Below are 16,834 nucleotides of genomic sequence, written 5' to 3'. Positions count from 1 at the left end.
CAACTGTTCTATGCTGTGTGGCACCAGTGCTTCTGAAGACAGTAGTAACAGGTTCTTTTTTAACTTGTTTGAAGAGCTCTGTGTTTGGTCTGTATTTTAAATAAATTATTATGAGGAGAGATTCATTTTAGGTAACAGGGTCAGGACTTTGAAAAAAGTTGCATGCAAAGGATTTCTCTAACTAGTATATGGTTAATTATTAGGGCTCCACTGATTAGGGCCATTCCCTTAGCTGCAATGCTGTAGCCGTTATCGCAGGTGCAAGCAGCAGTCATGGAGCTGCCCTGCCAAGACTGTACTATCAAATGGGTAAGTATAACTGATGACTACTGCTCATCTACAGGTGAGCAAATCAAGGAAGTCACAGGCCTTAAAAATGGCCTYGCTGGTCAGAATTTTAAAAAGCCCAGCTATAGAATGTGCCTCCTATTAGATCAGTGACCACTTAAACCTTAATCAGTCTGGGTATGTTTTATTTATGTTGTTGTAGGTGGCAAAAGCAGTGTCTCACTCATTAAATAACTGTGTGAATTGTCTGCCTGGACAAAAGGATGTGGATGTAGCTTTGAAGAGTATTGGAGAATCCAGCAAGAAGCTCCTTGTTGATTCGGTGAGATGTCTTTTAATGTACAAATAATTTGAGAGAAAGGAAAATCAGGTCTGTTACCCACATGTCAAATTATTTAATAGCAAATGTGCTTTAAGTATACTTTGTGTAAGTTTTGTATAGAAGCCAGTTCTCAGGCTGAAATGCTGTTCTTCTAATTCATGGGAAGTCGGCATATGTTTGTAGCTTATGAAGGCAGTGTTTAAGTTGTCTGAGATCACCATTAGTTTGTCTTTTGGAAATGCCAACCGTGATGCCACAATTTCACCATGAAAATTATCATCCAGCTCTGCTCTCACTCTCTGAGAAGTGATTGATTCAGTTTAAGGGGTGTTATAGTCATTCGAAAAGGTGCATCTGTAGTAATTTTGTGCAAAGATATAAAATGTTATGTTTCTGTTTCACTGCATCAGTGTCACAAAAACCCTTTGTGCACTGGTAATTTGCCTGAAGGCTATGTGATTTGAACAACATAAACTTCACCTACAAGTGATCCTGCTATTCTGCAAATGAAGGAGGAATTTTATTTTGACATGTTTGTGGAATGCCTTCAGTCAAATCAGGTCAGAACTGAGTTTGGAGACATACAAGAACTGCTGATACTTTTGCTTTGTTCTGGAAAGCTTGTTTGTGGGAGTGAATGATGACTTGGAGAACAAGATTCTTAGGGTTTTTTTTCAGTGCTCATCACTTAGAATTTCATAGCTGAACTGTAAAATAACTGTCACCTTGTCTGTCCCTTAAACTTCCTTTTTTTGAACTCAGATGATACTTTGGACTTCAAAGTCAAAGTCTTATCTTCCTGCATACGGCAGGACTGAGCTCTGCATTGTATAGGTTTCTGGTTGAGAGCTATCACTAACAATGCAGATGCAGTGCTCTGTTCTAGCTTGTATGTGAAACTCACTGCTGTATTGCATTAGTGTTCTTGAATTGTATTGAACTTTCCAGTCGTGAAGGTTTAGTGTGACTTGTTAGCCCTTAAAATACAGCTCCTGGTCTCTCGCAGTTACCGCCAAGTTCCAAGTCTTTCCAAGAAGCTCAGAGTGAACTGAACCAGGCAGCAGCAGATCTGAATCAGTCAGCAGGAGAAGTTGTCCATGCTACACGGGGCCAAAGCGGGGAATTGGCTGCAGCCTCTGGAAAATTCAGTGATGATTTTGATGAATTCCTTGATGCTGGTATTGAAATGGCTGGCCAGGCACAAGTAAGGGTTTTTTGTTCGTTTTTATCATGCTAATTGGGACAAGGGCTATCTTGGGAATAAGGTACAATGTGCTAGTGTGAGAATCTATCCAGAAATGATGGGTGATGGATGACTATTTCATAACATCTGTAACTGCCTATCTGGAGTGAAGAGAAATCACCTTGCTATTTGCATTTTATACAAGATACTGAAGTTACTTCCTGGTCCCACTCAGAAATGTGACTTTATACTCTTCTGTCTAGTTTGGGCTGTTAGCTAACTAATTCATGAGCTGTATATTTGAAGGTACAAGAGTCCACTGAACCTCTCAAATAACTGAAGGTTATGGAAAAGGCTGCTTCTATTTTGGTAGATCTATCATGGACTATAATTTATATGAACACTACTCTAGTAGCTTTATGCTAAATTTCCAATGCTTTAAATAAAGGGAAGAAAAGGCACCTTTAAAATCTAGACTCTACATTGCTCTATGGTGTGTACCACTGTGGACTGGCTACAGACTGGTGCAGGCATGTGAAGTGGGCTGGCTGAACTGTCATGCATCTGACAGCAGCACTTAGACTTTTGTTTTGTGATTTAAAATCTAGTGCAGTTATAGTCTGGTAAACTCAATAACAATCAGCAATGTTGTCACGTATTACCTGGTTTATTTCTAGTAATCTGGGTACTCTTTTTGAAGTTGGAGCTATCTTCTTCATATCTTAGTGGATGTAGGTGTACTGAATTAGTGTTGCTATTCTGGAAGTGATTTCACATAACAAAGGACAGCATATATAATAAAGGGTTATGTACAAGGTGAGCTAGGAGGACTTTATGGGGGAAAAAAATCTGCAGATTGCCTGTTTTGCGCTACTTAGTAGGAAGAACTTGCAAACTTAAGAACTTGCAAATTTAAAAATGGTTGCCAAAAGAAATACTAGCCGGCAGGTCTAAGGAATGTGCCAGGTCTTCCAGGTTAGTTATGAAGTGTCTCTATAAAGCAAATGCTTTGTAGATAGAGCTGAGCAGAGAGGTCAGACAATGACCGCTGATTCCACCAAATCTTTCAGGCTCAAATCCATAAGGTGAATTAGGCAGCAAATTCTCTGAAGCTATATAGGAGTTAGAGACCTGACTGTCTTTTTAGCCATGGGTCTTATTCAGTCTTAGAACTTTTATTTATGAGGCTACTCTGTGAAGACCAAGGTAGAAATGATGCTGCAAATAGCTACTTGAAAAGAGAATTCTGCTGGTGACCTTGGGGCCCTTAAGAATTTGCTTATCCTGCTCACACAGTGGGTTAAAACAATCTCCATTATTAATGGCTGAACTTGGAGTAGAAGATGCTTTCTGTCTGTGTCTGGTCCAGAACAGAAGCAATATTGGGGGTTTTGGATGGCCCAGGGGGAAAGGCCAAGTGTAGATATAGATTAAAGCCTGTTTATATCAGCTGAGTAAAATGCAGTGTCCTTACATAAGAGCCTGAACAGATGGTTAAAAGGAACAGACTCTCTTTTACAGGTCATTGACAGAAGAATTTAGTCTCAGCCGTTTGCCACAATCAGGCACTACTCTCCTGTAATTGTACATGTATGAAGTTCTCTGTTTCAAGCAATGGCTTAAAATTGACAAGTAATAGAACATCCAAGTCAGAACGTTTACCAAAGCCAGTTTACAGAAACTCTTTTTCTTGGAATAAAGGAATTTCAGGAGGGATCTTTCTCTGTGAGTAATCTGTTAGATACAAGAGTGCTTGGGGGTTATACAGGGGATGCTGGAATACAGACAATACACGCTGAATAATGTGGACCAGTTGTGCCAGGCAGAGACGCATGGGAGTCTGGACAACGAAAGCATTGTTCAGCAAGTAGTTAAATTTTTCCCTTGCTCCTTTGTGAATACTACTGTTGTTAGAAATCAAGCTATTTGTTATATGGGTTTCTTTTTCTCCTCTGTGAATGGAGCTAGAGGAACCTGTTGGGATTTTTTCTACTCTGTGATTGGAGCTAGAGGCACCTGTCTGCATGACCAGAAGTTTTGGTCAGTGCCCTTCTCTGATGTACAGGGGACCATAGTCCCTTGGCTTCAGGTGGATAAACAAATTAGGTTTCCAAATGTGGCTCGTGAAGTTTTAGCACTCTTTCTTTATTGCAAACTCTACACTTTATGTTGTTGTGGCTTTCCAGACTAAAGAGGACCAGATTCAAGTAATAGGTAATCTCAAGAACATCTCTATGGCTTCCAGCAAGCTGTTACTGGCTGCCAAGTCTCTCTCTGTTGATCCTGGAGCTCCTAATGCCAAGAATTTATTAGCAGCAGCTGCGAGGTAAGGATGTGTTGCTTGCTTTAGGTTTTATTAAGGTGTTTGCTTTGCAAATTACCTTTGCAATATTTATAATGTATTTATATATTCTTTTGATACTGCCAGTTAACTGTGTGGTTGGGACCTGTACTACTTTTAAATGAAATTAGATCCCAGGAAAGTCACTTATTTTTGGATTAGTTTCTTATCTGGCTTAACTTGTTACACTCCATGGAAATAACCATCAGATGAAGATCTGGTGTGCTTTTTGAAAGGGATGGATTCTCCTGTTTCTTCTTTACCCCAGTGTGTTTTGTCTACTTTTTTCTTTCCATGTATGTTCTGATAATGCACGAGATAATACTAAGCCTTTCAATCCTGAACAAGGAAAGAAATAAATTTTTTATATATACTGTGCTTAAAAATCGTGTTGTGACTACCTTTTGCTAACAGTGTGTGTGTGCATGATCAAGAACACTCTTGTCTTGCTTTGAAAGGTTTAGGTGCTATGTTTATTTGGTGAAAGATATTCTTTAAGGATTTTGTCAAGCATGCCCTGAATTTCATCCCATGAACGCTATTTCTCAGCCAGGGTACTTAGTGTTTGCTTGTAAAATATTACCTCATTTCAATATTTGTAGCTGGATAGTTTTCTACTTCACTTTCTCAAATCCTTTTCATGATTAGTGTGGTTTTTTTTTAAACAAATTATTTACTCATTTATCACAGTCTTTAAATTGAATGTTCAAATATCAAACCAGAAGGGGACTATTAAAGGACAGCTACATTCACACCCAAGAAATCTCAACATTTAAACAGATCAACGTTTGAGATCGTGTTTGCATGTCACTTGTAAAACTGTCTTCCAAAATGTTTACCCCCAACAAGGATTAGCCTGGAGTGTAAGAGAATAATTTAAGACCTGCTTCCTTAGGGGTAATGCAGTTGATGGTCCTGTACTCTGTAATCATCCCTTTTTTTTAATAGGAAATAAACTTTTTTAATAAATACACTCTTGTAATAAAGGGCCCTTTAGTAAGCTAYGCTACTTTATTTTGTCTAACAAAAAATATTCTGACATCCATCTTGTCTCCTCAAATATAAACAGGTTTCTAGCAAAATTGTAAGTATTCAAAGGTGCATTGCTTAAAATGAAGGAGTTGTCTTAGCTGGTGTTATCGGCACAGCACCAGACTGCTACAGATTCCTGCGCTGGGCTTGGAGCCCTCCTGTTGCTTTGGAGCCTGAAGGAAGTTAGTGTCTTCAGTGAAGCTGGTTAGGTGCTAGTATCTGCCAGGCTGCTATTCAGTCCAGAGAAGCATTTAGTAAAAAAAGAGGCCAGCTGTGTAGAACCTTTAGATATTCTGTTTTGCCACAGTGCTTGTGTGTGTGCGTGCACATCTGCGTGCATATGATTTACGTGGCCAATAGATAACAGTGAGAAATAAATACTATATTGGTCCTAGGTTTGTGTTTGAGATACTAATGAGACACCAAATCTCCCTTCTCAAATCCTCTGTGGCTTTGCCCATGCAATGGTTCTGACAAGCTTGGCAAGGCTCCGCGCTCTGATCTGAGGCAGTCAGGGTCAAGTATTTTTATACTCTTTTCTGAGAAAATTAAAAAAAGATGCTCAGCTTCCTTTGCTTCCCATTTATAAGCTGGCTTATCTTCTCATTTTTCTCTAATCTTTTATGGTGCTGTGATTAATCTTCTTGTCTTTTCCTCCTCCCCCCTTCACTCCAATTTTAATTGAGGTTCCTACCCTTTTCAGTAGCTTTGGTCTCCTTGCAGAACCGTTTTTCCTGGCTTCCTCTGACAGCCTCTTAAGATCTGCAGCACAGATCCGAATATTGATAGTTGATTAAAACAAATGTGGTTTTTGGAATCCTAGCAGTCCTTTCCCACTCTGGGGATGATATTTGGGGGCCACCTTCTGTGTTCTGCTGCTTCCAAATATTAAAAAAGAGGCTTGCACATCAGGTTTATTCCTGGATACAGGTACCTGCTGTGTAGTAATATTGATGAGACTGCATTGCATCTTCTACAGAGCTGACAACTCAAGCGTATTATCATTTTTTTATCATTAATATTCTCTGAGTCAGCATACATTATCTGCCTTTGGTTAAAATCARCAGAGAACAAGAAATTTTTGCCTTAAGTTTCTCTGGGATTGGCAGAACCATCAGTTCTTGCCATCTGTTAATAAGTCTAAATGCTATGAAATTTTTTGGATGCATAGAAATCACCATGAGGTTTGAGAGATTCAGAATCCATCCTTTGTATCGATGGTATGTTGGTGAAGCCACATGTGCTATGGAAAAGATTTTCTAGAACTCGTTTTCTTGTCTAAATATTTTTTTTGCCAGGCTATTTCATCTTCAAATTCGATTCATTGCAAATCAAGTGAAATGCACTAGGATTCAGCTGACAACATCAAAGATCAGGGGGACCTATGCCTCAGTTAACTAAATTAGCAGATTAAAAATAGTGTGACCTAGTGGRGGGCACTAGGAAATTATTGAATGAAGGAAATGGAAAAGGGAAGATGAAAATAACTTGCCCTGCAGGTAAGAAAATCAGAAGAGGAAAGGAATATAGGACCAGAGTGGAGAAAACTTATCTGAAGATTTTCTTAAACTAGTATGTGACTGTCTCCGGCCATTTTGCTTGATAGCTTGCCAACACGTGGAGATTGTCCGCTGTACGCAGAGCAGTGGTTTGAGCTCTTGAAGGCAGCATGAATGTGATGTATAGCATAGACACTATCCATGTTTCAGGTGCTCTAATATTAAGCAAGATTCATTATAAATAGATCCATTTTAGACTAATGGCTAAGCACCCGGGAAAGCAGCTCCTAGAAGAAGAGGCTTTGCAGGAGGAACTAGAGCTCTGGCATTCATTATGTTATTAATCAAGGAAATTGTTTTCTATAGCAGGGCATGCTGTCACCAATTTGCAAAAACTTAGTTTATTTTGTGTTACAGTGTAATACAGGTTTATTGTGTCAGATCTCATGGCAAATTAGAAAATGAGTGACATTAACAGAGTACATGGAGGATGTGTTTTCCTTGCATTGGAACCTGTGCATGGCATATGGATAATCTGCCAGAAAACTGGTTGGTGAAAAAGCAATAACTTGATTGCTTAGACAGATGGTATCCTACTGCTACAAGAGGAAAGAAGGTGTGCATATTATGTGTGTCCAGTTATATATTTGATTTTGGGAAGGAAAAAAAATGGGAGCAACCATATATATAAATTCACAGACACCAGAAGTGTTTAAATTGTGAAGTCAAACTCTTAAGAAATCCCAGAATTAGTTGCTTATGCAATTCAAGTTCCTAAGTTGCTTCTGGACTCCATGCCCAAGCTCTAATCCCTCAGTTCAATTTTTATTTCCCAACAGTAAAGATGTAAGGAGACAAATTTCGTGCTTGAAATTTCAGAGCTTTAGATTCTCTTAATGCTGAAAAAGCAGATTTCTGTTTCCTTTATTCCCCTGCAAGCTTTAAGTAAGAACTGGCGTACACCTTTCATGTGATGGGGGAAGGTTAAGATATCGAAATAGGGTCCACAGACTTTGCGCAAAGATGTGCTTCTTAGGCAAGAAAAATGGGGCTTCAAAACAAAGCAGTAAATGATTCTTCCATGTTTAGCCTTATCTTTATTTGGCCTTAAGTGAAAAAGGTTCCGGAATGTCTGAACAAGGTGTTTCATACATTAAAAAGGTCTAGGAACTTTTGGATTTTTTCCAGAAGGATTAGGTGATGTAGGTGGGTGGTTTTGGTGATTTTGGTGTTTTTTACCAAAAATCTTTGCAAAATATTTTCAAATGCACTGGTCTTTGATTCTGTGTATATGGGGACTTTGCAATACTAGATTTTTTTCATTATTTTTTAATAAAAGAATCTGTTTGCTTCAGGGTGTAGAAGGGAAATGATAATTGAGAAACCATATCATAGACTTTCTGAACCTTACCCCATTACTTCCTAAACTATTAGTAATATAAAATCCCTCTGTGTATGTGCAGTATGTCAGACAAGACACAACACTTCACTGGGAAAAGGTTATAATATTCCTCTACTTTCAGATGCTTTGGACATAATTGTTATTTGTTTTTGTGTCTTTTGTCTTCTGTGCTGCTAGTTGATAAATCATTCAGCTGATATCAGACCAGAAGGAATTTAATATTTTTAATGTCATGAATGCCATTTTAGCAAATAAGTTATATCACTAGGCTAGACACTTATCGCTGTGAGATTAAGCTTGTTTGTTATGTACTAAATACTAAATTTTTTGCACTGAGGGGTTGATTTTTCAGATGTGGATCATTATCAAACACTTTATTGAGGATTAGGTTGTTTTATTTAGTTGGTTGTGTGGTTTTTTATTTGTTTATTTTTTTAACCTATGAAGCTTGTGAAGGAAGAGATCTTTAGGTCAGCTATTTTATGGTATGTTATACTCCAAACACTGAATAGAAAAGTAGAACACCAGAGCTTGAAAACTTTATTCAGTGTGCAGTTAGTGAGATAAAAGCTGAAATAAGAGAAATTGTTTAACTTCAAAATATACCTTTTTTCCTCCACTCTCTTTAGAGCYGTGACTGAGAGTATAAACCAGCTCATCACACTGTGCACCCAGCAAGCACCTGGGCAGAAGGAATGCGACAATGCTCTCAGGGAACTAGAGGTATTGTTACGTTTCAAAAGTTCTAGTGAATTAAAATGGGCCAAAGATGGATTTTTTTCCCTCTGTTTTCATTGTCTGATAGTTGCTGTCATTGTCTTCCCACTTAGTATCTGTGGCAGGGGTTATCTTTGCATACAAGCTAGGCATAAAACCTCTCTGAACATCTTGTGGATTTGGCTGGAAGATGATGTACTGCTCTGTCTCCATCTCCTCTTCCCTCCAAAAGATACAGTTTATTCATTATTATTCATACTTACTGTGAATTAAAAAAGAATCAAGAGGGGATGGACATTCCCAGTACCAGCAATGCACTGGAAGGAGCTGCAACATCTTGATTGATTTTTCTGCTTACAGCAGCTTGTCACTGCCATCCGACTTTACGATAATGTTTATCACATTTTATCCTGCCACTCCTGCGTCTTCCTCATTTAGGTTTTTGCCCTGTATCCACTTTGTCACGGCCACGCTAGTGTGGAGTATCTGTCAGTGTCGGTATTTGCAAGTTATGTTCTGGTTCATGAGTGATGAGGCTATTTGGCTGGCTGAATAGTGGGTTGCAGGTCTTTCTATGAAAAACCTACTTCTGAGGTTTTGCATCAGTCAAAGACTGCTGCTTAGCATAATAGGAAATAGCATCTTTAAGTTAAACTAAATGAATTAAGTGTTGTCCCCTAACACTGTCAGAGAAGTGTTCAGTTAGAAAAACAGCCATTTGGATCTCTTAATTAGTCTGTGTTACCTGTCACAAAGGAGCGAGTATGAAGGGGCAGGAATTATAGAAGGAAGGAAAAGGTCTATCTCATGAACTGAATCTCTCGTAGGTTTTCTTGGCATCAGCAGAGCTGCACAGCTTTCTGTGTATATGTTTAATGTTGACTGTTGCTTTAAAGTGTTGAAGATTTTTTTTGACTGCCTTTTTTCCATCTTTGTTTCTTCATGCCAAAATGAATCTGCCAACTAGCTTTATATGCTGGCAGTTCTGGTTGAAACCAAGTTTCTTGGATGATTTTATTGGAAATGCCAGACTTGTCTATAGTGTTTGAACCCTTGCTGATGATTTCCTTGTCATTGAGCTAATGGGGTTACACTGATTCTCACCAGCAAGGTCAGCCTTAATGGCAGCTCTCAGTAAAGTCACAGCTGGGCTTTGCTTTGTTGTCGTAACTCAATGTAAGAACTGTTTTGTGTTACAGGATATGATTTTGCCACTCTTAAGAGGCATCCTTCTGCTTGCTCTATGAATGCATCCTATTCAGTAGGGAAAATAAAAACATCTCTGAGTTGCCGTRTTTCCAGGGTTTGACTTTTGGGTTTGGCAAAATGTCTTTAGTAAATAATCGAGTTGATAAAGTGCCAAATACAAAATCAAATGATTTGATGCCTTTTATGTTGAGAAGAAGCATGTAGATGCTTTTTCTGGTAGAAGAGAGGAGAGGTAGGGTGTCAAAATGGATTCAAGGTGGAGGTTTAGCAGTTCCAAGTATTTTATTATGTGTGAGGGACAGGAAATTTGGAATTGTCATGTTTTAATCAAGGTTAAAATAGAAATTCAGTTAATAAGTGCCTTTAATTCAGAAGGAAGGTGTAGTCAGTTTTCTTTTAAAATCAAGTCAGTGGGAAGAAGTGACGCTTTTATTTTAGATTTCAGTCCTTTGCGCAGTACAGAATATATGTTCTAGTAATTTGCTATTCTGTAATGTGCCTATTTTCAAATGTTTTGCAAATATTTCATGGAGAATGCTTCTGAAATATTGGGCTTGTTAGCATTTCCATAAGTGTTGGTGCAGCACTGGGTGATTAGGAGAACGTGGTGACAAGAGTACATGTGCTGATGGGGCAGATACAGCCTTTTCTCCTTCTCCTCCTCTCTTGCAGTAAGTCTGGCCTCTTTAAGCAGCATAAAACAGCRTTCAGGCCTTTTGTTTCTGCCCCTTGGTATGGAAAGGCTACCAAGGTCATTTTGGTGCATTCCAGGATACTCTGGGCTTTTTTTAATATACAAGTCCACACTCTTCATCCCAAATAGTAGTAGAACTTTTCCTAGGAGCTTTGTTGGACTTCTGGATTCTTAGCTTCTTGAGCTTACAAGTGTCCCACCTTAGCTACAGGGAGTGGTGGCAAGTCCAAATAACAGAAAGAGGAAGCTAGAAAGCAGGCTGTCATGTAATGTGATTGCTTCCCGAGATTGCTGCTGAAGGTAGGGGCAGRCCGAAGTGGGGAATTGAAGTGCCATTTCTCAGGAGTTCTCCAGAAGACAGGCTAATCAGGGGAGGCCTGTGAGAGAGCAGAGACCTGAAAGGTGGAAAGTTCCAGCTAATGAATGGCAAAAGCCTGAGAGCTTTAGTGGGAGACCTCAAGCCAGGGCAGCCCTAAGAAACCAAACCACTGTGGATGGTTGTGTGCCAATAGCTTGGCTTGTCTGGGTTGTAAGCAGAGCCTGGGAAAGGCAGGAGGGGAGATCTGTTGTGTCTTGAACTTCAGGAAACACTTGCTGGAAAGGAATAGTTAGTGAGAAGAGCCCGGATGTATGACATGAGTTTCTGATAAAAGGGAAACTGAGGCAAAAAGAGGTAGTTCAGAAACCAGACTGGAGACTGGTGTTAGAAGTGACCTATCAGCTTTTGGAAAAGCAGTATTTGTGGGCTTAACTTATAATTTCTTTTTATAGTGATTAAGTCCTTGACTTATTCTCTTTATTTTCCTAATTTATCACTTACTACTACTAGTCTCCCCAAGACTTCATACAATGACCAAAAATTGTCTTTCCTGTAGAAAGTGTTTCAACCTGAACTCGGTAGACTGTCAGTATGCTCTGTAGCCTTCCCTGGAGACTCTGGAAAAGTGTGTTTTTTGAAAGGACCTTACTATGTGGTTTACAGAGAGTCAGCTACACTTTCCCAGAACTTCAGCTGAAAGAATAAACAAAGGTGTTGTAGGAGCAGCAACTGTATCTTAACTGTCAGTGTAAAGTTGGGTTTGCTTGTGTTTTCCTGTGCTGCTTCTGTGCATTTGGAGGGCTTTGGTCTCCAGAATAGTGTAAATGTTGCTAGAACATCCCTTACTTTACAAACTGATATGTAATGATGAAGCACAGCAATGAAGAATTGTTGTAATTTCTGAGAACTGAGAAACAGATGGGAAGCAACTGGAAACTGTTTGCTAGAAATGACCTCTTCCTCACATCACCTTGTTCTTACAGTATCCTAATTGCTGGAAGGCTTTAAGGTAGACCACAGCTTTTAAAAAGAGAGCAAACTAATGATGGCTGAGCTTTTAAAAATATTGCTGTGGGTGTGTCTTACTATTAGGAGTTCAGTTATAATAAAAATCTAATGCTTCAAATTCAAACTCAGATTTCCTTCAGGTGGAAGGTGGAAGTCAGATAAAGGCTTTGGTGTCTTTCTATACCTGCTGACTTCACTTTCATTAGAAAGACTATAAATCTTGTCTGCCTGGTGTTTGGTGAGTTTTATTCCTTCAAATTTGGAAAAAGTCTTTTTGCAATTTTTTTAAGCATAAGAGAAAGGCTGCTGTGTTTTACAGCTTTCTATGAGTCTTTTTAACTAAATGCATGGATTCTTCTCAACAATTATATGACCCAGTTTTTACTTTTTTATTTCCAGGGATCTGATTCACCTCAGAAAAAGAAATTAAATCCAATTTGTACCTTTAGCTTTTTGGCAGAGGGAGCTATGTGAATGGCTTTTGTTGACAGCAGGGAGAGGCAGGCAGATGGTGTACTTGCATTTACCTTGGTAGTTCTTCCTGTCTCTAGCCAGTACTCAACAAAAGAGACCAGGTTTTCCTATCACTTACTTYCACCTCCATTTATAACATTTTAATTCTTGCTGCAAAGATGTATTAGGCTGTTCAGAACTGACACAAAATCAAGTTACTTGTGTCAGCCAGTCTTCACCAGCTGACTCTAAGTCACTCATGACAAACAGTGTAAACCATGTTAGCTTAGACTTCAGTGAAGAATGTTTTCCAGCAGGTTTGTAGTGCACAAATGAATAGTTACCACAGCTCAGCTGATGCAGGGCAGCCTTTCATCTGTAGCACGTGGTTCTGTGTGTCTGCCCTCAGTGATGGGATAGTTTTGCTTGCTGATAGATGACCATTTGTAGGAAAGATTTCACTGTTGTCATCAAGGCATTTGTGACTATATATAGTTTGCTCCATTCCGTATTTTAGGCTCTGTTAATAATCAAGGCCTTTTTCCTTTTCTCAGACAGTTAAGGGGATGCTGGACAACCCCAATGAACCTGTGAGCGATCTCTCATATTTTGATTGTATTGAGGGTGTAATGGAAAACTCCAAGGTAATTTCTTTTCCCTACTCCTGTGCCAATTTTGACATACATTTTAATTATTGGAAGTTTGCACATGCACGTAGAAAATGTTGGAAGCACAGCACTGTGTTTCTAGAACGTATATTCCATTCCTTGGGAAAACTCGGCCTGAGATAAATCTTGTATGGATCACTTAAAATTTTTTTATTTTGGTTGCTTGGAAGGGCTTTTTGTCTTGGTAACATGTTTTTTTTTTATTAAAGCTCCCACCCATCACACAGTATGTCTTACTGTCATGCTGTGTTTTGACTGCAGCCATGTTAAAAATGCCTGAAGTGTAGATGGGAGCCTTGGCAATGAAATATCATTGTACTGTTCTGTGTGAAACAGCTTGGAGAAAGTCTGAGCAGTCCAGCTTTTTCAGCACACTAGCAGATTTCTGTGAAATCTGTTATGCTATTTTTAAACAGTGTCATACATCTTTCTTTGAAGCTTTGCTTTTGGTTTCTTTATTATTCAATGTGTTGGAGTTGTCTCAAATTCTTCCTTCTCTAAAAGAAAAAGAATGCTTAATGGATGAGGATATGCATGTCATCTTGTTTTGGTGCTGTACTGCAGTCAGACCTTACTTTGATTTTTTTTAAAAGAAAGTAAATAGCATTCAGTGAGAAGAAGCTTTAAGATTTAACATGCATTCTAATATTCAGATGATTCCAGCGGACTAGATGCAGCTTCATTTGCACTAAGTTTCAGTGAGTTTTGGGGCAAAGAAGATCCAGGATGTGTTGAAAGCATCTGCTTAATTTGTTGTCAGTGCCCTGCAGATAAGCCAGTATGGCTGACCTCTGTATAACAGAAAAATTAATGGGGGCTACTTCTCTACCCTCGTGGTTGTTTGAGCTGTAACTATGTTTGCTTGACACTTCGATGCAGTGTTGATCTGCATGTCTCGTCGTTCACTCCACACAGAGCAATGTGCCCAATTCAGTAAGCCTGTCACTTGGCTAAAATTTCTGGAAGCCAAGTCAAATAGGTTTGTGGACCAGAACTAGCTCCAGGGCCACTTGTCCTTGACCTGTAGGAAAGCGTATTGTGCAATTTACTTTGTTTTTTAATTTCTGAGGTTCTTGGAGAATCAATGGCAGGCATTTCCCAGAATGCCAAGACTGGGGATCTTTTAGTCTTTGGCGAATGTGTTGGAGTTGCATCCAAAGCTCTTTGTGGCCTCACAGAGGCAGCAGCTCAGGTAAGCTACTGAAGTCTGTAAACTTACGTCATGCATGTGTAAATTTGAGACTTTCTTCCTGTTAGCCAAACAAGTGGTGTCCTTGTATTACATAGTGTATTCTACATACAATCCACATGAGTTGTGAATATATTGCTGTATACTGCAGAGGTAGCAGAGTGCAATAATATGTACATTCTAGATGGAAGAGAAATGAGACCAGGAGGGTAAGTTTTCCAAAGGAAAAGCAAGTGTCAGAACTGTAGTATGCAGAATTCATGTTTGCAGCTCCCAGTCTTGTGCATCCCCCAAGTTAGTAGCACTTCCAGACTATTACATCATATAGAAGCACAGAAACATGAAGCCACTGTTAAAACAAGTGATTCAACTTTGTGTTTTAATTTAACCACAGGAAAAAAAATTGTAAGGATCACTCCTAATCTCGGACTGCATTCTGAATCATAAGCAGTCTATGTCTTTCAGCTGTTTACATACTATCTGAATAACCAGAGTTCTTAAGCCATTGCAATAGTCTGAGTCTGGAACTGCTCACTGTGGTTTGAGTAATCTGACCTGAATAGCTGACTGAACTATTGAGCTGCTCTCCCTTGTAGTTAAAGCTGGTCAAGCCTTTTCAATGAAGGACTTGGCTGTTGGGGTACCATCTTCTGCATCTGGAAATTGTTCCTTGACTTCCCCAAATAGGGAATTTCTTATTATGGACTTAATGTTCTCCATTTCTAACCCTGAGTTGCCTTACTGGGGGATGAGGATGACAGATATTGTATCTTTAGTGGAAATTCATTAAGAAACACAGTTTTGCCAATCTAGACAATTTCTCTCTGTATTGAGATACGTAGAAACTCTGTTTAATTGAGAAGGAAAAAAAAGTGTGGCCACAAGACATCTCTAACAGCAGTGAGACCAGCAACTGCAGACTTCATGGGTCCTTCACTCAGCAGTAGTGCATTTGCTGTGGTGAATTTATTTTGGCTGCTAAGAAGTGGGGGGAGGGAGGGGCTTTTGTTTTGTTTTAGATATGAAAAAGAGTAATGAAGAGAAGTAAAATTTGTTTTCTACTCAAGTTTGACCAAAACCCTTACCTCCTCYGCCTGTAGCTAATCCGGTAACTAAATAGCTGATGGTAGTTAGCAGTGAAGCTCTTTCCTGGCTATCCTAGTGGAAAATAACTTTTTYGGGGATACCAGCTGCCTAAAGAAACAGTGGGCAGTTTTGTTCCAACTAATTAGATTTCACAACTTTAACTGCTGTGGTGCCTGTTTTCAGAGGATTCTGGAGATTTACTACCAAAGAAAATTTTAATAGTACTTTACAGTATGACTTCTTGATAATCTCTGCCCACCATGTGCAATGACATAGGGCAAGCTTAGCAAAGAATTGAGGTGGATTTAACTTTTTTTTCTTAATATGTTTTTTCTTTTCTCCATTTCTAGGCTGCTTACCTGGTTGGCATCTCAGATCCCAACAGTCAGGCTGGTCAGCAGGGTCTTGTTGACCCAATTCAATTTGCCAGAGCCAATCAAGCAATCCAGATGGCTTGCCAGAATTTGGTAGATCCAGCAAGCAGCCCATCACAGGTAATTCAAGAGGGCTGCAGTGAGACCATCATTGTTAGGGCACATCGCTTTGTTGGTGAACCAAGCAGAGGGTGACTTGGCTTGAAACTATTCCATGGCCTTGAACTGAGATTTTTCACAGCTAGACTATAGTAACCATCATGCCCCTTCAAACTGTTCTATGCCTCTTTTGTACCATCTGTTTTTACAGGTGTTATCAGCTGCCACAATTGTGGCCAAACATACTTCTGCTTTGTGCAATGCTTGTCGCATTGCTTCATCAAAGACAGCGAATCCTGTTGCCAAGAGACACTTTGTGCAGTCCGCCAAGGAAGTTGCAAACAGTACTGCCAACCTGGTTAAGACTATCAAGGTACACGTGCTTCTTAATTGTGCTTTATTCTTCATCTTTTCTGTTGAGACAGAATCAGAACAGTTAGCAGTATCTTTTTACCTGTTGTGGTATGTATTTAAAAAAACAACAAAAAAAATTATATATTCCATTTCAGACCTTCAAAAACAATCAGTGGTGTAATGGTCCCCACTCAGAATGGGTGTAGTCAAAATGGAAAGAATCAGGCCATGTTAATATTAGGAGAGGCAGCTGGCCCACCCAGTGTAAGACATTGTTGTGCCAATATATCTTGATGAGCTTTCTCCATCAAAATAATTTCCAAGCAACTGCAATTAAAGACTTTTAATGGCGCTTCTACGTGCTGAAATGGCCACTTTAACATCAGTGGTTTGATTGTTCAGTATCAAGAGTTTGTGGAGCTATTTGTGGCAGCTTTACCGTATTTATCAGTAATAATACTCGGAACAAAAGCAGCTTAAGTTGCTGCTATTTAATATATTCCTTTTAATGGTGATCTATTTTCCAGATACCTGCCTGCATTCTGGCAGGAACAGGTTTTTCTCTTGCAGGCAATAATGATACTTGCAAAGGCGTAG

At 39.2% G+C, this 16,834-nt stretch overlaps 1 protein-coding gene across 5 annotated transcripts in view; it reads left to right on the top strand.

Moving 5' to 3' along the window:
• TLN2 (talin 2) overlaps positions 1–16,834 on the top strand; it is a 155,890-nt gene that overhangs the window by 71,049 nt on the left and 68,007 nt on the right. For 4 of the 5 annotated variants that reach the window (XM_026077818.1, XM_026077816.1, XM_026077814.1 and 1 more), the window contains 8 exons: positions 491–610; positions 1,617–1,814; positions 3,980–4,119; positions 8,697–8,790; positions 13,022–13,111; positions 14,205–14,327; positions 15,761–15,904; positions 16,095–16,256. In XM_026077818.1, coding sequence (XP_025933603.1) covers positions 491–610; positions 1,617–1,814; positions 3,980–4,119; positions 8,697–8,790; positions 13,022–13,111; positions 14,205–14,327; positions 15,761–15,904; positions 16,095–16,256 — 1,071 coding nt within the window. The remainder of the gene's footprint in view (positions 1–490; positions 611–1,616; positions 1,815–3,979; positions 4,120–8,696; positions 8,791–13,021; positions 13,112–14,204; positions 14,328–15,760; positions 15,905–16,094; positions 16,257–16,834) is intronic. The other variant, XM_026077817.1, reaches the window with a different exon arrangement.

The sequence above is a fragment of the Apteryx rowi genome, unplaced genomic scaffold, assembly GCF_003343035.1.
Source record: "Apteryx rowi isolate R43461 unplaced genomic scaffold, aptRow1 scaffold_463, whole genome shotgun sequence".
NCBI classification, from domain to species: domain Eukaryota; kingdom Metazoa; phylum Chordata; class Aves; order Apterygiformes; family Apterygidae; genus Apteryx; species Apteryx rowi.
This window is presented reverse-complemented; position numbering and strand designations above follow the sequence as displayed.